The sequence below is a fragment of the Bos javanicus genome, chromosome X (assembly GCF_032452875.1).
Source record: "Bos javanicus breed banteng chromosome X, ARS-OSU_banteng_1.0, whole genome shotgun sequence".
Taxonomy (NCBI): domain Eukaryota; kingdom Metazoa; phylum Chordata; class Mammalia; order Artiodactyla; family Bovidae; genus Bos; species Bos javanicus.
In genome coordinates, this window is record NC_083897.1 from 36,453,248 (window position 1) to 36,475,286 (window position 22,039).

The 22,039-nt window shown below is 42.5% G+C and overlaps 1 protein-coding gene across 1 annotated transcript; it reads left to right on the forward strand.

Annotated features, from left to right (window-relative positions):
* The first annotated feature begins 5,302 nt into the window (after positions 1-5,302).
* On the forward strand, positions 5,303-21,714 carry LOC133242742 (uncharacterized). The gene is made up of 2 exons (XM_061408884.1): positions 5,303-10,376; positions 10,784-21,714. The coding sequence occupies exon 1, from the start codon at positions 8,097-8,099 to the stop codon at positions 9,009-9,011; it is 915 nt and encodes a 304-aa protein (XP_061264868.1). The 5' UTR covers positions 5,303-8,096; the 3' UTR covers positions 9,012-10,376; positions 10,784-21,714.
* Positions 21,715-22,039: the final 325 nt, after the last annotated feature.

Consider the following 22,039-nt stretch of genomic DNA (forward strand, 5'->3'; position numbering starts at 1 on the left):
GCATAAGCAATTCTTTCTAGCCTTGTTAAGTCCTTGTTACAAAAATAAAATTCCTTTCTGGCTGACTAGGAGACACTTTCAGCTTTTGTTCATTATACAGATTGTAATCATCTTTTCAAATCAACTCCCTCATTACTTTAGAGCATATTTGTTTTTTATCCAACAAAGCTCAAAATAAAGGACAATTTATAAATCTTAGTCCCTGTCATGGTTAACTTTGTTTGTCAACTTGGCTTAGCCATAGTGCCTGGATATGTGGTCAAATGTGTTAAGTTCATGTAACTACCAGCACAGTCAAGATGCAGAGCTATTTCATCACCAAAAAGGAACTTCTTTGTGCTTCCCTTTTATACTTTCACTACCCCCTGCAACCTGAGAGAGAATGGGAGAATTTAAAGTAGAAGAGTGGAAGGATCTGAGACAAGTCAACTGGATCAAGAACGTAGCTTATCCAACTTTGGGTGCCCTAGAAGCCTTAGAAAAAGTAAGTGACCCGTGAATGTATATTGTTTATTTGTTTCATTTTTAGGGTCATTATTTTTAGAGCAGTTCATGGCAAAATTGTGAGGAAGGTACAGATATCTCCCATATATTCCCTGTGTCCACACAGGTATAGCCTTTTCAATTCTCAATATTTTCTCCAAGATGGAGGACTTGAAGGACATACGTTCAACTTTGCCTGCAAGAACTCCAAAGTTACAACTCGCTGCTGAACAACCATTAATAGGAGAATGTCAGATCCTATCAAAAAAAGATACCACATGTCAAGGTGCAAAGAGGAAGCCCCAGCAAGACGGTAGGAGGGGCGAAATCACATTTAGAATCAAACCGCATACCCTCCAGAGACTTTGTAAGGGCTCAAACAAACCATGTGCACACCAGGACCCAGAGATCCACAGAGACTGAGACAGAACTGTGTTTGAGTGTCTCCTGCAGAGGTACGGGTCAGCAGTGGACTGCTGTGGGGGCAGGGGCTCTGGGTGCAGTAGACCAGGTTATGGCATAAGCCCTCTTGGAGGAGGTCACCATTAACCCCACCATAGAGCTGCCAGAAGTTACACAAGACTGGGTAAATAGACTCTTGGAGGGCACATACAGAAACTTGTGTGTACCAGGACCCAGGGAAAGGAGCAATGACACTAACAGAGATTGACCCAGACTTGCTTGTGAGTATCCAGGAGGCTCTGGCAGAGGTGTGGTTTGGTGGTGCCCTGCTGGAGGGTTGGGGGCACCAAGTGAAGCAGTGCATGCAAGGGACCTTTTAAAGGAGGTCCCATTATCTTCATTACCTCTAGGATAGTTTGGCCTCAGGCCAAATAACAGGGAGGGAACACAGCCCTTCAGCAGAAAATTGGATTAAAGACTTACTGAGCATGGCCCCTACCATCAGAACAAGACCCAGGTTGCCGTCAGTGAGTCTCTCCCATTAGGAAGCTTCCATAAGCCTCTTATCCTTCTCCATCAGAGGGCAGACAGAATGAAAACCACAGCCACAGAAAACTAACCAATCTGATCACATGGACCACAGTGTTGTCTAACTCAATTAAACTATGAGCCATGCAATGTAAGGCCACCCAAGGCAGATAGCTCCTGGTGGAGAGCTCTGACAAAACATGATCCACTGGAGAAGGGAATGGCAAATGACTTGATTTTCTTGCCCTCTGAACCCCATGAACAGTATGAAAAAGCAAAATGATAGGACACTGAAAGATGAACTCCCCATGTTTGTAGGTGCCCAATATGTTATTGGAGATCAGTGGAGAAATAACTCCAGAAAGAATGAAGAGATGGCAGGCAAAAATAACAACCAGCTGTGGATTTAATTGGTCATGGAAGTAAAGTCTGATGCTGTAAAGAGCAATATTGTATAAAAACCTGGAATATTAGTTCCATGAATCAAGGCAAACTGGAAGTGGTCAAACAGGAGATGGCAAGACTGAACATCAACATTTTAGGAGTCAGCAAACTAAAATGGACGGAATGGGTGAATTTAACTCAGATGACCATTATATCTACTGCTGTGGGCAAGAATCCCTTAGAAGAAATAGAGTAGCAATCATTGTCAAGAAAAGTGTCAGAAATGCAGTACTTGGATGCAATCTCAAAAACAACGGAATGATCTCTATTCGTTTCCAATACAAACCATTCAATATCACAGTAATCCAAGTCTATGCCCCGACCAGTAATGCTGAAGAAGTTGAATTTCAACGATTCACTAAAGATGTACAAGACATTCTAGAACACCCAAGAAATATACCCTTTTCATTATAGGGGACTGGAATGCACAAGTAGGAAGCCAAGAGATACTTGGAGTAACAGGCAAATTTTGCCTTGGAGTACCAAACGAATCAGGGCAAAGGCTAACAGAGTTTTGCCAAGAGAACTCACTGGTCTTAGTAAACACCGTCTTCCAACAACACAAGAGGAGACTCTACACACGGACATGACCAGATGGTCAATACCGAAATCACATTGATTATATTCTTTGCAGCCAAAGATGGAGAAGCTCTATACAGTCAGCAAAAACAAGACCAGTAGCTGACAGTGCCTCAATTCATGAACTCCTTACTGATAATTCAGGCTTAAATTGCAGAAAGTAGAGAAACCACTAGACCATTCAAGCATGACCTAAATCACATCCTTTATGATTATTCAAGGGATTAGATCTGATAAACAGAGTGCCTGAAAAACTATAAACAGAGGTTCACAACACTGTACAGGAGGCAGTGATTCAGACCATCCCCAAGAAAAAGAAATGCAAAAGGCAAAATTATTGTCTGAGGAGGCCTTACAAATAGCTGAAAAAAGAAAAGACGTGAAAGGCAAAGGAGAAAAGGAAAGATATACCCAACTGAATGCAGAGTTAGAAAGAATAGCAGGAAAGATATACCCAACTGAATGCAGAGTTAAAAAGAATAGCAAGGAGAGGTAAGGAAGCTTTCCTCAGTGATCAATGCAAAGAAATATAAGAAAGCAATAGAATGGGAAGGCTAGAGATCTCTTCAAAAAAATAGGAGATAGGAACAGAAAATTTCATGCAAAATGGGCCCAATAAAGGACAGAAGCGGTATGGACCTAACAGAAGTAGAAGATATTAAGAAGAGGTGGCAAGAATACACAGAAGAACTACACAAAATAGATCTTCATGACCCAGATAACCACAATGCTGTGATCACTGACCTAGAGCCAAGCATCCTGAAATGTGAAGTCAAGTGGGTTTTAGGAAGCATCACTATGAACAAAACTGGTGGAGGTGATGGAACTCCAGTTGAGCTATTTCAAAACTTAAAATATGATGCTGTGAAAGTGCTGCATTCAATATGCCAGCAGATTTGGAAAACTCATCAAGACCACTGGACTGCAAAAGGTCAGTTTTCATTCCAATCCCAAAGAAAGGAAATGCCAAAGAATGTTTAAACTGCTGCACATTTGCACTCATCTCACATGCTAGCAAAGTAATGCTTAAAATTCTGAAAGACAGGCTTCAACAATACGAGAATGGTGAACTTCCAGATGTACAACCTGGATTTAGAAAAGACAGAGAAACAAGAGATCAAATTGTCAACATCTGCTGGAACATCGCAAAAGCAAGAGAATTCCAGGAAAACATCTACTTCTGCTTTCTTGACTATGCCAAAGCCTTTGGCTGTGTGGATCACAGAAAACTGTAGAAACTTCTTAAAGACATGGGAATACCAACCATGCAGATCAAGAAGCAACAGTTAGAACTGGACATGAAAAAACAGACTGGTTTCAAATTGGAAAAGGAGTACATGAAGGCTGTATATTGTCATCCTGCTTGTTTAACTTATATACAGAGTACATCATAAGAAAAGCCTGGCTGGATGAAGCACAAGCTGGAATTAAGATTGCCAGGAGAAATATCAATAACCTCAGATATGCAGATGACACCACCCTTATGGCAGAAAGTGAAGAAGAACTAAATAGCCTCTTGATGAAAGTGAAAGATGTGAGTGAAAATGTTGGCTTAAAACTCAACATTCAGAAAACTGAGATCATGGCATCTGGTCCCAACACTTCATGGAAAAGAAACTGGCAAGCAATGGAAACAGTGACAGACTTTATCTTTTTGGGCTCCAAAATCACTGCAGATGGTGACTGCAGCCATGGAATTAAAAGAGGCTTGCTCCTTGGAAGAAAAGTTATGACCAACCTAGACAGCATATTAAAAAGCAGAGACTTTGCTTTTCCAATAAAAATCCATCTCATCAAAGCTACGGTTTTACCAGTAGTCATGTATGGATGTGAGTGTTAGACTATAAAGAAAACTGAGCACGTACAAATTGATGCTTTTGAACTGTGGTGTTGGAGAAGACTCTTGAGAGTCCCTTGGACAGCAAGGAGATCCAACCTGCCTATCCTAAAGGAAATCAGTCCTAAATATTGTGGTGTTGGAGAAGACTCTTGATAGTGCCTTGGGCAGCAAGGAGATCCAACTTGTCTATCCTAAAGGAAACCAGTCCTAAATATTCATTGGAACTATTGAAGGCAGAAGGAGAAGGTGACAATAGAGTGTGAGGTGGTTGGGTGGCATCACCGACTCAATGGACATGAGTCTAAGTAAACCCTAGCAGTTGGTGATGGACAAGGAAGCTTGGTGTGCTGAAGTCCATAGGATCGCAGAGTCAAACGCAATAAGGCAATGGAACTGAAATGATTCTCAACAGCCCCTACAAGTGTGGTACATTTGTTCCAATTGATGAATCTGCATTGGTAGATCATTTTCACACAAATTCTTTAATCCATATTAGGGCTCACTCTTGGTATTGCATAGTCCATGGATTTGGCCTCCTGTATAATGACATATATCCATCATTATAGTATCATACAGACTAATTTCACTGACCTAAAAATTATCTGTGTTCTGCCTATTCATCCCTCCACACCCCTCTGTCACCACTGATCTTTTCACTCTTTAGAATTTTGCTTTTTTTCATAATGCTGTATAGTTGGAATCATACAGCAAGTAGCCTTTTCACATTAGTTTGTTTCACCTAGTAATATGCATTTAAGATTTCCCCACGTCTTTCATGGCTTCATTGCTCATTACTTTTTAGGACTGATTAATATTGCATTATCTGAATGTACCACAGTTTATCCATTCACCTACTGAAGGACCTCTTGGTTGCCTCCAAGTTTTCACAATTATGAATAAGTCTTTCACAAATATTTGTATATAAATTATTTTCTATGGACTTAAGTTTCAACTTCTTTGGATAAATACCAACCAGCACAATTGCTTGACTGTATGTTAAACATATGCTTGGTTTTGTAAGAAACACAAGACTGTCTTCTAAGGTGGCTGTATTGTGTTGCATTTTCACCTGTAGTGAATAAGACTTTTGGACTCTGGGAGAAGGTGAGGGTGGGATGATTTGAGAGAATAGCATTGAAACATTATTTTACCATATGTGAAATAGATGACCAGTCCAAGTTCGATACATGAAGCAGGGCACTCAGAGCTGGTGCACTGGGACAACCCAGAGGAAAGGGATGGGGAGTTAGGTGGGAGTGGGTTTGGGACAGGGACACAGGTACACCCGTGTTGATTCATGTGAGTATATGGCAAACACCACCACAATATTGTAAAGTAATTAGCTTGAAATTAAAATAAATTAATTAATTTTAAAAAGAGTGCTTATTGTTTTACATCCTTACTTCACATCCTTTGGTGTTGTCAGTGTTTTGGATTTTGGTCATTCTAATAGGTGTGTAATGGTATCTCACTGTTGTGTTATTTTGCATTTCTCTGATGACATATTTCCTGATGTGGAGTATCTTTTCATATTTTTCCCCTTCTATGTATCTTCTTCCAGAGAAGGCAATGGCACCCCACTCCAGTACTCTTGCTTGGAAAATCCCATGGACAGAGGTGCCTGTTAGGCTGCAATCCATGGGGTCGCTAAGAGTCGGACACAACTGAGTGACTTCACTTTCACTTTTCACTTTCATGCATTGGAGAAGGAAATGGCAGCCCACTCCAGTGTTCTTGCCTGGAGAATCCCAGGGACTGGGGAGCCTGGTGGGCTTCCGTCTATGGGGTCGCACAGAGTCGGACACGACTGAAGTGACTTAGCATAGCATAGCATATATCTTCTTCAGCACAGTGTCTGTTAAGATCTTTGATTCATTTTGCATTCAGATTTTTTAAATTTGATTTTTGAGTATTAAGGGTTCTCTGTATGCTTTGGATAACAGTCCTTTATCAAATATGGCTTTTACAAATATTTTCTCCCAATCTGTGGCTTGTCTTCTCATGGTCTGGACATTGCATTTTATAGAACAGAAGTTTTTCAATTTAATGAAGCCCAACTTATCAATTACTTCTTTCAAGGTTCATGAAATATATGTAATATAATATATATAGTCCATAACATCTTATGGGAAAACCTGAATGAATGTTTTGGTCTGTCTCCCTGGGGAATTCTAATTAACATCGTCCAAATTACTTGATATATCATCTACATTTCAACAAAACATTACAAACCACCCTAAAAGGCAAGAACAAAACACAGTCTAACGAGGCTAACAAATCATCACAATAAGATTCAGGTATGATACAGATTTTGGAATTATCAGACAGGGAATTTAAAATAACTTTAATTAAAATGTTAATAGCTCTAATAGAAAAAGTGGATAATGTGCAAGAATAGATAAGCAATGTTGGTAGAAAGATGGAAATGCTAAGAATATGTTAAAAGAAAATGTCAGAAATCCAGCATACTGTAATAGAATGAATAATACCATTGTTGGACACATAAATAAATTGAACAGAGCCAAGGGAAAAATAAAGTCTGACACTGTTTTCCCATCTATTTCCCATGAAATCATGGGACCATATGCCATGATCTTAGTTTTCTGAATGTTGAGCTTCAAGCCAACTTTTTCACTCTCCTCTTTCACTTTCATCAAGAGGCTTTTTAGTTCCTCTTCACTTTCTGCCATAGAAAGCTAATTAAGGATAGCTAAACTAAGAGTCTAAGAAAACTACAATCATGGCATCTGGTCCCAATACTTCATGACAAATAGATGGAAAAACAATGGAAATAGTGACAGCTTTTATTTTGGGAGGCTCAAAAATCACTGCAGATGGTGACTGCAGCCATGAAATGAAAAGACGCCTACTCCTTGGAAGAAATGTTATGACCAACCTAGACAGCATATTAAAAAGCAGAGACATTACTTTGCCAACAAAGATCCATGTAGTAAAAGCTATGTTTTTTCCAGTAGTCATGTATGGATGTGAGAGTTGGACTATAAAGAAACCTGAGTGCCAAGGAACTGATGCTTTGGAATTGTAGTGTTGTTGAAGACTCTTGAGAGTCCCTTGGACAGCAAGAAGATCCAACCAGTCCCTCCTAAAGGAAATCAGTCCTCAGTGTTCATTGGAAAGACTGATGCAGAAGCTGAAACTCCAATTCTTTGGCCACCTGATGCGAAGAACTGACTCTTTGGAAAAGACCCTGATGCTGGGAAAGATTGAAGGAGGAAAGAGAATGGGACCACACAGGATGAGGCGGTTTCATGGCATCACTGACTCAATGGACATGAGTTTGAGTAAACTCCTGGAGTTGGTGATGGACAGGGAGGCCCAGCATGCTGCAGTCCATGGGGTCACAAAGAGTGGAACACGGCTGAGTGACTGAACTGAACTAGTCTATTGTATTACTTAATGTTTGTGTTTCCTTTTTAATTTTCTGTTTGGTTGGTCTATCCATAGGTGTGAGTCGGGTATTAAAGTCTCCCACTATTATTGTGTTACTGTTAATGTCCCCTTTCCTACTTGTTAGCATTTGCCTTATGTATTGAGGTGCTCCTATGTTGAGTGCATATATATTTATAATTGCTATATCTTCTTCTTGGATTGATCCTTTGATCATTGTGTTCTGTCCTTCTTTGTCTCTTTTCACAGCCTTTATTTCAAAGTCAATTTAATCTGATATTGATTATACAATGGAAGTGAGAAATAGATTTAAGGGCCTAGATCTGATAGATAGAGTGCCTAATGAACTATGGAATGAGGTTCATGACACTGTACAGGAGACAGGGATCAAGACCATCCCCATGGAAAAGAAATGCAAAAAAGCAAATGGCTGTCTGGGGAGACCTTAAAAATAGCTATGAAAAGAAGAGAAGCGAAAAGCAAAGTAGAAAAGGAAAGATATAAGCATCTGAATGCAGAGTTCCAAAGAATAGCAAGAAGAGATAAGAAAGCCTTCCTCAGCGATCAATGCAAAGAAATAGAGGAAAACAACAGAATGGGAAAGACTAAAGATCTCTTCAAGAAAATTAGAGATACCAAGGGAACATTTCATTCAAAGATGGGCTCGATAAAGGACAGAAATGGTATGGACCTAACAGAAGCAGAAGATATTAAGAAGAAGTGGCAAGAAAACACAGAAGAACTGTACAAAAAAGATCTTCATGACCCAGATAATCACAATGGTGTGATCACTCATCTAGAGCCAGACATCCTGGAATGTGAAGTCAAGTGGGCTTTAGAAAGCATCACTAGGAACAAAGCTAGTGGAGGTGATGGAATTCCAGTTGCACTATTTCAAATCCTGAAAGATGATGCTGTGAAAGCGCTGCACTTAATATGCCAGCAAATTTGGAAAACTCAGCAGTGGCCACAGGATTGGAAATGGTCAGTTTTCATTCCAATCCCAAAGAAAGGCAATGCCAAAGAATGCTCAAACTACCACACAATTGCACTAATCTCCCACACTAGTAAAGTAATGCTCAAAATTCTCCAAGCCAGGCTTCAGCAATACGTGAACTGTGAACTTCCTGATGTTCAAGCTGGTTTTAGAAAAGGCAGAGGAACCAGAGATCAAATTGCCAACATCCACTGGATCATGAAAAAAGCAAGAGAGTTCCAGAAAAACATCTATTTCTGCTTTATTGACATGCCAAAGCCTTTGACTGTGTGTATCATAATAAACTGGAAAATTCTGAAAGAGATGGGAATACCAGACCACCTGACCTGACTCTTGAGAAATCTGTATGCAGGTCAGGAAACAACAGTTAGAACTGGACATGGAACAACAGACTGATTCCAAATAGGAAAAGGAGTACGTCAAGGCTGTATATTGTCACCCTGCTTATTTAACTTATATGCAGAGTACATCATGAGAAATGCAGGACTGGAAGAAACACAAGCTGGAATCAAGATTGCCGGGAGAAATATCAATCACCTCAGATATGCAGATGACACCACCCTTATGGCAGAAAGTGAAGAGGAACTAAAAAGCCTCTTGATGAAAGTGAAAGTGGAGAGTGAAAAAGTTGGCTTAAAACTCAACATTCAGGGAACGAAGATCATGGCATCTGGTCCCATCACTTCATGGGAAATAGATGGGAAACAGTGGAAACAGTGTCAGACTTTATTTTGGGGGGCTCCAAAATCACTGCAGATGGTGACTGCAGCCATGAAATTAAAAGACGCTTACTCCTTGGAAGGAAAGTTATGACCAACCTAGATAGCATCTTCAAAAGCAGAGACATTACTTTGTCAACAAAGGTCCGCCTAGTCAAGGGTATGGTTTTTCCTGTGGTCATGTATGGATGTGAGAGTTGGACTGTGAAGAAGGCTGAGTGCCGAAGAATTGTCGCTTTTGAAGTGTGGTGTTGGAGAAGACTCTTGAGAGTCCCTTGGACTGCAAGGAGATCCAACCAGTCCATTCTGAAGGAGATCAGCCCTGGGATTTCTTTGGAAGGAATGATGCTAAAGCTGAAACTCCAGTACTTTGGCCACCTCATGGGAAGACTTGACTCATTGGAAAAGACTCTGATGCTGGGAGGGATTGGGGGCAGGAGGAGAAGGGGACAACAGAGAATGAGATGGCTGGATGGCATCACTGACTCGATGGAAGTGAGTCTGAGTGAACTCTGGGAGTTGGTGATGTACAGGGAGGCCTGGCTTGCTGTGATTCATGGGGTCGCAAAGAGTCGGACACGAATGAGCAACTGAACTGAACTGAACGGAACTGAGAGAAAAGAGGAAGAGAGAGAGAAAGGCCAATATTTTTCGGGTTACATGGAAAACCCATAAAGCCCTTACACAGGACTTTTACCACTCACAAAGGCACAGGACTTCCTCTTGAGGAGGTCTTGAAAGCCTGGGCTGGAAAGTGAGCTTGGCAGGCGTCCACACCCTGAAGAGCTGGCTGTGGAGAAGAGAAGGAACCTCAACCTCCCAGGTTTCAGCACCAAAAATGTAACGTAAGGGAGTTAGAGAAGGCGAGGTTCAGAAAAAGAATGAGACTGGCACTTTACAGGAACAGATCACCTTTAATGAGGCAAGAAGGGGCAGCAGTCACATTAGCGAGCTGCTGCGCTTATCCAAGAAAATAGTAAGTATATATAGGCATGTATGTGGAAAGTTACTGTCTTAAGGGGGCTTGTTCTTCTCCAAGGTTGTTCGGAGTAGTTATCTCTTAAATGGCTTGGGCAAGGAATTTTGGAGATAGACCAGAGGCTGGACCAGCTGGGAGCTGGGCGTAATAAACCTTAATGTCCATTTTTTCCTTCGGGTGAGAGAGTTCTTTGTTTTGCATAGAATGGTGGGGAGGACCTGGAGGAGAGTTTTAACTCCAGGCTATTTTGAGCCATGTAACTTTCCTTCAAAGGGAAAAAGGAAGTTTGCCCCATCCACTCATGTTATGGGCTTCCAAGTTACCTAATTTTCCTGCAACTGTCTTAGGCTGTCGATCTGTAAGCAAGTCTCCTTGTAGATCTGTATAACCACTGTTTCCTCCAGGACCTGTGGTGGAAAAATCTAGTACTGGCCAGCCTATGGGACTGTAATGAGAAGAGAGGGGACCCGGAATTAGCTGTCCAGACCTGCCAGATGAGTAAGTGCAACCTTATGTTATGTGGGGCCACAAATGCTGGGAGGAGGGTAGCACCCATTCCATCAGCTGTAAGATTATTTAACATGGTGTTTAAATGTCTTCCCTGAGTCTCTAAAGTAGGAACTTCCAACAATGTCAGGATCACTCCCTGAGCGCTGCTCAGACACTATGTTTATAATGGACGTCTTTAATTAGTCAGTGGCATCTTTTTCCAGTCCACCGTGAGTGCCATTATTACAGACACTGAATTTATTAGAAGGTCACATTTCCAAAAAGCCTGATATTGCCATTTTCACATCAGAGTTCTGATCTGTCTTTTTATCCTTTTGGAAATCACTTGTAATACCAGACAGAAGCAAGCTGGACTGGATGGGACTGTGAAAAACAAACTTCAGGAATCCAGAGACTGTGGAGTGCTGTTTTTTTTTTTTTTTTTTTCAGGTAGGGGAACAAGGATTTGAATGTAATTTAAAGCCAGCTCTATTTAGGAAAGCGGAGCAAGATGAGGCCTGTACACCAAGTTAGTGGCAGAGAATGATAGTCTGCCAGTCTGTCCCCTCTATAAGTGGGTGGGCATTTACTTTGCAGGGGTCCTGGAGGTGTAGGCTCCATATTATTCAAATAATATGCTGGTCAATACTTCATTAAATATTTACCCTTCCACAGTTCGTCTTTTTTTTTTTTTTTTTGCTTTGCAGATGTTGCTGAGACAATACATCGTGTTTCATTAAAAATAAATTTTAGTATCTGAGTATGACTCTTTCTTACTGTCATCTTTGAGCCTCAATTTCCACATTTGCAAAATGGGAATCACACCTTGCTCTCAGGTGCCGGGAGCCAGAACGGGAGTTCCCACCCATGACAAAGGTCATGCGGAGAGGCCTGATATGCAAAGGCCAGTCAGGACTCGAGGGCCCACTCCCCCAGACCTGCCTGAGCATCTACCCCAAAACCAGAATCTGTTCGTTTTACTATTTCACGACTTTCACCAACTCTTCTGACATTAACGGGGGCTATCCCCGACCACCTTTCTCTGAAGAAAATCAACTTAGAGCTCTAGTTAATAAGTCCCCTGGGCATAATAGGAGTGTTTCCATTCAAACCCCTCTGATGACTTTCTAGCTTGCCTAACAGGTTTGTTCGGACTTCTGCAGCTATGCATGTGATTGTTCACAGCCTCCCAACCAGAGAGGCACAGGAAGCTTACGATATTCTAATGCAGAGCTCCTCAGAGAGTTAAAATTGTTAGAATAGAACTAGTAGAGGATTTCTTTGTTGAGCTAATGCTTGCTGCCAAGTTTCCATATCCCTTACCTACTGTGTCCCTGGGAGTGTATTGATTAATATAGTTGGTGTATAGAAATGTAAGTAGTAGCTTTAAGGTTTGTAACCTTGGACCCTTGAGTTAATTCTTTTCTTGTTATAGCCCACCATACTTTTTCCCTATAGGAATGCAACTTTATCTAATGCTTTCGGAGGGTGGTGCCTGACTTTAGAATAGTCACCTTTAGAGAAAAATAAGTTTTCTGAAGAAAGGGTCATAAAATGTTAACAGGCCTCCTGGCCAGAAGATGATGTAAATCACCTAAAGCTTTTGTATATGATAAGTTTGCAGAAAGAAAGCCTGGCTTCGATAAGGATCAAGGACTGCTGACCTTGCATGACTCTACCTCCGCCCCCCACCATTATCCTCTATGCACAACTTAAGGTATAAAAACTACTTTGGAAAATAAAGTATGGGCCTTGCTCATCAGGCTTGGTCTCCCCGTGTCGTTCTTTCTTGTTTCCTTTTCTCTACTTTTCTTCTCTGTTCTTCCTTCAGGGTGACTGATCGGAGCGTGGGGGCTCTCTGAGACCACTTACCTGCCTGGGCTTCTAAGACCCAGAGAAGGTGCCTAAGGTGGGGCACCTTCAGCTATTCGAGAGGACGCCTGCGGCCTCTGTGGTCAGAGCAAGTTCGGTGTCATGAACCTTATTAGTTTCCCATGTAAACCAGTCAGGTCAAGCCTCTGTCTCTTTCTCCTTTTATCTATCCTTTCGCCAATGCCGTCCTCCTGAGGGAATCCCTGGATCCAACCGGGGCTGGACCCCAGCACTCAGGGATATCTATTCTATGGTTTTTCTTGAGTGCTTACCACACAAGAGGTACTGAAGGAATTAGTACACCATTTCCAGAACCCATATATGGGAGCAGAACATTGTGGCTTCATTTAGCTCATCTCCCTACCTGTCCAGACCCCATTTCAACCAAACGTTTGTTTCCTTTCACAGGGCCAGCAAATTTCCTCAGATATCACTGGACTTCTCTTTGAAAACCAGCCTCTTTAATCCTGCTATGATGCCAAGAGGCAGCCCAGCAACTCACACCTTGCCTTGCTCTGAGCCACTTTCTTTTCTGGCCATCTATGATGCCTTATGCCAAAGCTGATATGGCTCAGCACCAAGTTCAGGCACCAAGAGGGTGCTTGTTAACTGGCAGTGCAGAAAAGGTCCCCTCCCTTTCATTGTCTGTATCAAGTTACTTCTTTTCTGGGCAGTGGTTAATTTGTTGAAAATCTGTGGAAGAGTTTTCACAATTGGGGTGGGGGGAAAGCACTAAATAGAAATATGAACTCTTATAAGATGCATTCAAAGACACTTCTAACCTCTAGGTTCATAGAAACCTCGGGCTCCTCTGTTGCTTTATTAGCACAGGTTTTATCCATAAGGTGGCATCATAGAACCTGAATTTCATTCACCAAAGGTTAAAATAAAATCCACATTTCTTTGTGATTGGAAACTAAAGTGTGAGTATAGTCTTTAGAGGGCATGTTGACATTTTAAAGACTTTTTGTTTATCCCTGTAATTGGTGAAATTACTTTAAAGCTGTGAAAGAGGGGGTCATGATAATTTCCTACCCAGTGAAAACCTGAGGCCTGAGATACTTAGAAAAACCTATCCTGAGCCCATATTCTTTCACCAAGTGACATGATGATGATCAAAGCTGGCTTATTTCCTAGTCAAAACAATTGTGAAACTTAAGAATAACTGTGATGCCTTCTTCCCCTTCCATACACACTTATTCCCACTGCCCATCATAGTCATCTTGGCTGACTTCTTTAGAGGCAGGGGTCAAGAAAACCTAAATGAATGGTTTAATAGGTAAATCTGCTATGTATTGGCACTTAAAAATAAGTCACAAGGTTGAGGATTCCAAAAAGATGACTCTCCAATTGGTGACAGTTTCACACATCAGGGCTCTCATGGAAAGCGAAGGTAATCCTCCACTGAATTTGAGATGGAATCTGGCTTGCTGGTTCTTTCCCAGAAATTCATTCCTAGGCCAGCCATGTCACTTAGGCTCATGAGACTATACTTCAATGAATGTCTACTCATTTGTGGGAATGTTAATGTTCTATAAATTCTTGGTGCAAAGTATTCCGTTGGATACATACCACAAGTGGGATTGCTGGACTAGATGATAGTTCTGTTTTTAATTTTTTGAGGCACTTTCATACTGTTTTCCATAGTAGCTGTACCAATTTAATCTTGAACTAAATGAGTTTCATGAGTGGTTCTCAGGCCACTTTTGATTGTCGGTTCTTTTCAGGAGAAGTACTGTAGAGATTAAAGGGTCAAAGCGGGAAGGACTTCCCTGATCAGGAAAGATGGAATGACTAACAATGTGTGGACCTTCGTTGGGGTGCCTAAAGCCTAGAGGTGGGGAAGGGGCTGGGAAGAGTGAGCCTCTATAGAGCTGTTCTCAGAGCACAAGGAGAAAGCTGGACAGGAGGACATAGGCCCTCAATGTGAAAGGTGTATTGGACTTTCTGTGGTCAAAAGTGTCTCCTACCTATTTCTCAATCCCTGGTATTGTCTGGGATCATTGTAGCAAGGGTACTGAAAATATAGTGCACATCACTGAGTGTGACATGAGAGTGGATTACTTTCTGACAAAGGTGAGACTTTCATGATGAAGGCTTTACCCTATGCTACAGCATTCCCCAGAATTTTGGACTTCACTATTAGAGACGTTCTTGTGTTCCTGCTTCAGTCTGTGTACTGCCTTAGGCTGTGAAAAGCGACTCAAGAAATGTGGCCTTTCCCCTTCCTATACTGTGGCCTAGAGCAGTAATCTGAGGGAGTCTCCTGGGAGGTGCCCACTGATGTTGACTACACTTGGTTGAGTGGTCTCACTCAACTCTTCTATTGAGACTGCCTGTGGCTGTAAAGAGGCAAATGAAACTGAGTTGCTGTTGCTGGTGCTTCACTCTTCCTTCAACACTCACACATCCCAGGTGCCTTAGTAAAGTCCTAAAGAAGGCGTATATTGGCCAATGAGCCTGGATGTGCAGGAACCTCCTGAGTCAGGTACTCCAGCTGGAGGATCAAGCCCTTGTATTCCTCTTGCTGAAGAGGGCTACACACCCAGGCTGTAGCTGTCTCCCCCCTCTCCTCCCGCCCCGTGTATCTGCTAGAAATCCTTTCTGCTTGATGGTGGCTCCTCTTCCATTTGGTCCTTCCTGTTTGTGGGGGTGACACTGCCTCAAGGGGGCCTTCTATGCGCTCTCAAAGAATAAGGTGTTGTTGTTACAACAGTGGAGGGACAGTTATGCATTGTTTGTGATGGTGTGCTACTGGAGTGGTGGAGATGAAAGGGGAGCTCAATTTGGGGAGGGAAAAGGTCCAATGGTTTCCCTATTTCAGGCTTTTGCTTGCTCTTGATTAGGGAAATTTGGGCCCAGCAGGGCTTTGAGGAGGAGGCTCTGAGAGTATAAGGAAAGACTGACAGTGGGAAGGACAAATGTCTTTGGTGTGGTGATTGTGGTGGACATTGTGGGTTCAGGGCTCTTTCTCCTGTCTCCTTCCTCCATTCTTGTGCCCTTCCTTTAGGCTAGCATAGCTGAGAGACAGAAGATAACAATGCACCCTGATGGATATAAGAAAATATGGCTTTCTTATAAACTAGGACATTTATTATGGGATCAGGACTGGTTTCCATTTTCCCAAGAGAATTGTGATTTTGTCTGCAAGTGAAGGCTTTGCTGTCTCTTCCTTGTTCTGTTGTCTAGACCTGTGAAAAATGGCTGTTGTGGAAGGGGAGCTCTTTTCCCTGCTGTACTGTTACACAGTATATAATCTAAGGGAGTTCTGAGAAGGAACTGCTATTGCTTACAGTTCTTTTTTTTTTCTCCAGAGATATTTTTCATCTTTTTCCTGTAGCTTTATGGGCTCTTGGTCACTACTTTTGCTGCCAGATCCCCGAAGGAAAACACTTGGTTTATCAAATTACCAAGAGGCTTATTTAACTTATAGAAAAGATTTGCATACATTGCAGAGAGTCAGAAATGGCAACCCACTCCAGTATTCCTGCCTGGAGAATCCCAGGGACAAAGGAGCCTGGTGGGCTGCCATCTATGGGGTTGCAAGGAGTCAGACATGACTGAGGTGACTTACGAGCAGCAGAGTCAGACAAAGAACTGACACATATTCCAAAGTTTTTTAGGAAAGGCAAGAAAGAAGGCCTTATCCCTTTTCAATATGAGCAATTTAATTGTCCTTATTTTAGTTTCCCTTACAATATGCTCTGGTGAGATACCAGGTCCCCTGAGTATCTGCATCCTCCCTCCAAGTGCTAATTGTAAAGTCCTGGCCATAATCAGACCTGTGCAGAGAACTTCCTCATGAGGAATTTGTGAAAACAGCACCTGAAGGATAAGTACAAAGTGTGAGTGACTTCTTATCGTCTAGCTGCTTTTTAACCCATACATATGTCCTCAGTGGGGATTCTCTGTGATCAATAGGATCAATGGGGATGAGAATTAAAACTACAAACCTTGTTTAGAGATGGTTTAAATCACTCTGCTGATGTCAGCAGTCGGTTGGCAAGTGGAGCTGAACTTCATCTCTCACCGTCCCTTTCTCAAGTACTCTGAAGGAGCAGAGATTTGATCTCTGATTGGTGGAGGTCTGATTTCTGTGTCTTGTGGTGCACAGGACCTGCTAGAATACTTGGTAGGAGGCAAGGACTCAGATCCTGCAGAGTTTTAGTTATGGAATTTTAGTGTGCAGTTCTTTCAGAAAGAGTGGACAGAATGAGCAAAATATGTGCATTCCTATACAATTTGAGTGGTCTCTTCATCCCTCTGGACTTGAATTTGCCCTCCCAGTCTACTATGCTGACTCCAGCACACACACAAAATGGGTTACTGAGCATTGCCTGCCAGGCCACCTCACAGTTTAGATTTGGGTTGGCTTTCTGAGCTTCCTTCACCTCTCCTTATTCATGTGCAAGCCTACTGTACTACTTCTTATCAGTTTTGGAAAAGAACAGCAGTGAGCTCACTTCAGTGAATCCTAAGAAGATTCACTGGTTTACTCAGCTTCTCCCCATCAGTCAGACAGAGTACCTTCCAGAATGCTGAAAGGCCTGTTGTAGATTTTCCTCTAGTAGATTGTCAGAGTACTGAGCTACAGGATATAGGATATAGTCAAAGTCAGGAACCAAGCACCTGTGCATCTCCTCCAGACCCCAGGACTGACGTGTACTGAAAATGCTGAAGGTTGATCTTATTCCATCATGTTTTTTTTTTTTTTTACCAAGTAATAATAATAAATTATGAAGGTGGAATTTAACTTCAGAGTGTATAGGTGTATTTATGGTATAGATTATGGAGATGCTTTATGGATGTATAATCTCCAGACTCATTAGATTGTATACATTAAATGTGTACATTTTTTAGTATGTCAGTCATTCCTCATACCTCAATAAAGGGGTTTAAAAATAAAAAAAAAAAAAAGACCCTTCCATGATCACAAATGAGTGCCCCCCCTCAAGTGTTTTTAGATTTTAGAACTGAGAGGGAAGAATGTTTCTCCTTGGGGAAATGGGTGGTGCCATTTACGGCTTCTGTATTATGGTTTTGCCTTGGTTTTTCTATGTAAACTTGGTGTTTGTATTGGTGGAATGTAAGGTTAACCTTTAGTCTGCAGGATTTTGAATTTCATAGAAAAACAGCAGTTCTGCAGAATTCGTTAACTTCACGCGGAGGACTTTGCCTCAAAGAGTGACCCTGTGACATCAGTGAGTTGTCGTTTGACCAGAAATTGACCTTTGGGTATCGTGCCTTTGGGAATGGCTTGGACTTTGGGTTGTTTTCATTTTTTATAATATTTGCTTTTGTGCTTACTCAAGAAATCTTTAAAAATATTGTACCCATGGGGACATGTCAAAGTGCATGTGTCCTGTATTTGTATTCCACAGGGTGGAAGGCCCTGTCTCAGGCTCGTTGGTCTCTCTAGCAGGCCTCTTTTCTCTGAGACCTTCCCACAGCCTTCTATTTTCTGTGTCACTGAGTTTCCTGGCCATAGCTACTTCGTTTGGTACACTTTTCATCTTATCCTAGTGGAGCCAATAATATTTTTGTTATAGTTTGGGACTAGACCCACAAGAATGAGTGAGAGCCTATAAAGGTTCACTAGTAACTTTTTACTGCACAGAATATAAAAAGACATACTGTTTGGACTTCCCCAGCAGTCCAGTGGTTAAGACTCCGTGCTTCCAATATGGGGGGGGGGGGGCGGTTTCAATCCCTGGCAGGGGAACTAAGATCCCGCATGCTGCATGGCATGGCCAAAAAAAAAAAAAAAAAAAGACATACTGGTGAGTTTCCCTGAGCTAGCCTCATTTCTGTGTCTTTAAAAAGTATTTGTTGCCTAAGTTTCTTGTACTTTGTTAAATATTTGTGTTCTTCCAATAAAATTCATTTGCTTCAGAAGGCCTCACTTTCATGTTTTTCTTACTCTCAATGAGCACCAGCATGATCAAGAAAGCTGCAGCTCTGTTATGTGCATTGTCACCTGAACCGGGGCAGAGCTTTAAGCTCTGGAGTCTGATGGCTTAAGAACAGGAGCTGGTGGCAAGAGGATGGGGTCTCCAGGCCATGCTAAAAGTTCCCTCTTTGTTAAGCTCTCCCCTTTGTTTAGGGAAGTATTCCCCTTAATGTTACTCAGTCATGTCCAACTCTGTGTGACCCCATGGACTGTAACCCACCAGGCTCCTCTGTCCATGGAATTCTCCAGGCAAGAATACAGGAGTGGGTTGTCATTCCCTTCTCCAGGGGATCTTCCTAACCCAGGGATCGAACCCTGGTCTCCTGCATTGCAGGCAGATTCTTTACCATGCGAGCCACCTGGGAAGCTTGATCCCCTAAAGGTAGCAAGTAATCTAGTGCCTCCCTATGAGAAGCAATACTTTTAGCCACTTCATAAAGGCCATGAATGCATATTTGAAGATCGGGGAGAAATCTTCTGATACTCCCAAGCGCAAGTAAAGGTAGAGTGAACAGCATGACTTTATAGAAGATTAGTTCAGAAGTCAGTAGGACCAAACTAGAAGCAGCAAGTACACAATTAATTCCTGCTGAAGCCTGCATTAGAATCTCAGTCCGTTGAGCCTGAGACCTCTTTTATTACACCACACCACTAGGTCTTATAAAGACTTTGTAATAGTGGAATTAAATTAGCTAAGTGGGTAGAATTTTTTGGCATTTTTTATTCTTTAAACATATCAATACACTTTTCAGTTCTCACTGGAATTAGACATGCAATTAACTGAAATTGCATGTCCTATGCATAACTTCAGTTCAGTTTAGTCACTCAGTCATGTCCAACTCTTTGTGATCCCATGAATCCCAGCATGCCAGGCCTCCCTGTCCATCACCAGCTCCAGGAGTTTACCCAAACCCGTGTCCATCGAGTAGGTGATGCCATCTAACCATCTCATCCTCTGCTGCCCCCTTCTCCTACTGCCCTCAATCTTTCCCAGCATCAGGCTCTTCTCATGAGGTGGCCAAAGTATTGGAGTTCCATCTTCAACATCAGTCCCTCCAATGAACATCCAGGATTGATCTTTTTTAGGATGGACTGGTTGGATCTCCTTGCAGTCCAAGGGACTCTCAAGAGTATTCTCCAACACCACAGTTCAAAAGCGACAATTCTTCGGCGCTCAGATTTCTTCACAGTCCAACTCTCACGTCCATACATGACCTCTGGAAAAGCCATAGCCTTGACTAGACGGACCTTTGTTGGCAAAGTAATGTCTCTGCCTTTGAATATGCTATCTAGGTTGGTCATAACTTTCCTTCCAAGGAGTAAGTGTCTTTCAATTTCATGGCTGCAATCACTATCTGCAGTGATTTGGGAACCCCCAAAAATAAAGTCTGACATTGTTTCCACTGTTTTCCCATCTGTTTCCCATGAAGTGATGGGACAAGATGCCATGATCTTAGTTTTCTGAATGTTGAGATTCAAGCCAACTTTTTCACTCTCCTCTTTCACTTTCATCAAGAGGCTTTTTAGTTCCTCTTCACTTTATGCCTTATAACTTACCATGGTTTAAACATTTCAGCAGGGACTTCCCCGGTGGTTCAGTGGCTGAGACTCCATGCTTCCAAAGCAGGTACCCAAGTTCGATCTCTGCTTGGGAAACTAGATTCCACATGCTACAAGTAAGACCCAGCACAGCCAAATAAATAAATATTTTAAAAATTTTCCAAACAAATAGCCTTATTGGTCAGTAATCCCCTCTTCACCCCCACAGGAAAGGAGAGTGAGACTGGCAGTCTGTTCTGCCTGTAGATCTTCAGGGTGGCTGGGTGCCTTTCTCTTCCTGGGATTTCAAAAAGATCATGGGCTGAAGGAGGCAGCAATTCTGTTCTTGCCATTCAGTCTAGAGGGCCCCAAGCTTCAATCTCTCATTTCCTACCCAAGAGGTTCATCAAGATGCAGAGATCAGATCACTTCTCTTTTTCTCCAATTGCAGCTGGAATTTTATATCCTTTTTATTATCCTCTCATGCTACAGAATGAGTCTCACATAAGACTGCAAGCCATCTCCCATTGGCCCTATTTCAGGTCAGTGGGTATGATTTTACCTGAAGCATTTGTATTTAGACTGCCAAACACCATGAAATCCCACTACCATTCTGATCTTAATTTACACTCCCAAGCCTCACCAGAAGCGCTTTCCATGGAGGCGGGCCCAGGGCAGGGGTGGGCAGGCCCTGCCCTCAAGAGTAGATGGTTGCTAGTGTGCATATTCAAAAGCAGAGACATTACTTTGCCAATAAAGGTTCGTCTAGTCAAGGCTATGGTTTTTCCTGTGGTCATGTATGGATGTGAGAGTTGGACTGTGAAGAAGGCTGAGTGCCGAAGAATTGTCGCTTTTGAAGTGTGGTGTTGGAGAAGACTCTTGAGAGTCCCTTGGACTGCAAGGAGATCCAACCAGTCCATTCTGAAGGAGATCAGCCCTGGGATTTCTTTGGAAGGAATGATGCTAAAGCTGAAACTCCAGTACTTTGGCCACCTCATGGGAAGACTTGACTCATTGGAAAAGACTCTGATGCTGGGAGGGATTGGGGGCAGGAGGAGAAGGGGACAACAGAGAATGAGATGGCTGGATGGCATCACTGACTTGATGGACGTGAGTCTGAGTGAACTCTGGGAGTTGGTGATGGACAGGGAGGCCTGGCGTGCTGTGATTCATGGGGTCTCAAAGAGTCGGACACGACTGAGCGACTGATCTGATCTGAGTGTGCAGGTGCAATATGGAGGCAGAGCTAGGGCTGGAGGGGGTGGGGGAAGAGGGTTGGGGAGGGGTGGAGCTAATGGCCATAAGGAGGTGGGGTCAGAAATGAGGGGCACAGCCTAGGTTGCCCCAGGTGGGTGGTGGGTGAGGGGAAGGGGCCAGGAGCCAGGTGAGGAACCCAGGACTCTGCATCTTACAGAATGGGGATGAGGCCCGCTAAACATGGAGCAGAAGAGTCAGCCAGGTGCCCACCCTCCCTGCCCAGCCCGCTACTCACTTGTCCTTCTGAGTTCCTTGGCTTGCATGAGGTTCTGTGAACACATTTTCCTGCTTATTCATGCATCTCTCAGACAGATTATTGGCCCCTATGCTGCAGATATTGCCTGCAATATTAATCATAAAGCCCCAAATACTAATCCAGAGCAGCATGTTCAAAGAGTGCACCATTACCAGGGAATGTAAGGAAGGTTGAATGCTAAGAAATCGCTCAATTTTCTATATTAAAAGACTGAAAGAAAATAATCATCTGGTCATCTGCATCAGCTTTGAAAAGATAAAAATCAAGGGTTATCTGATATTAGCAGAGGCATTTGCT

What these genes read in the sequence shown, in the direction of transcription:
- LOC133242742 (XM_061408884.1), top strand. Translation starts at nt 8,097, where the DNA reads ATGCAAAAAAGCAAATGGCTGTCTGGGGAGACCTTAAAAATAGCTATG.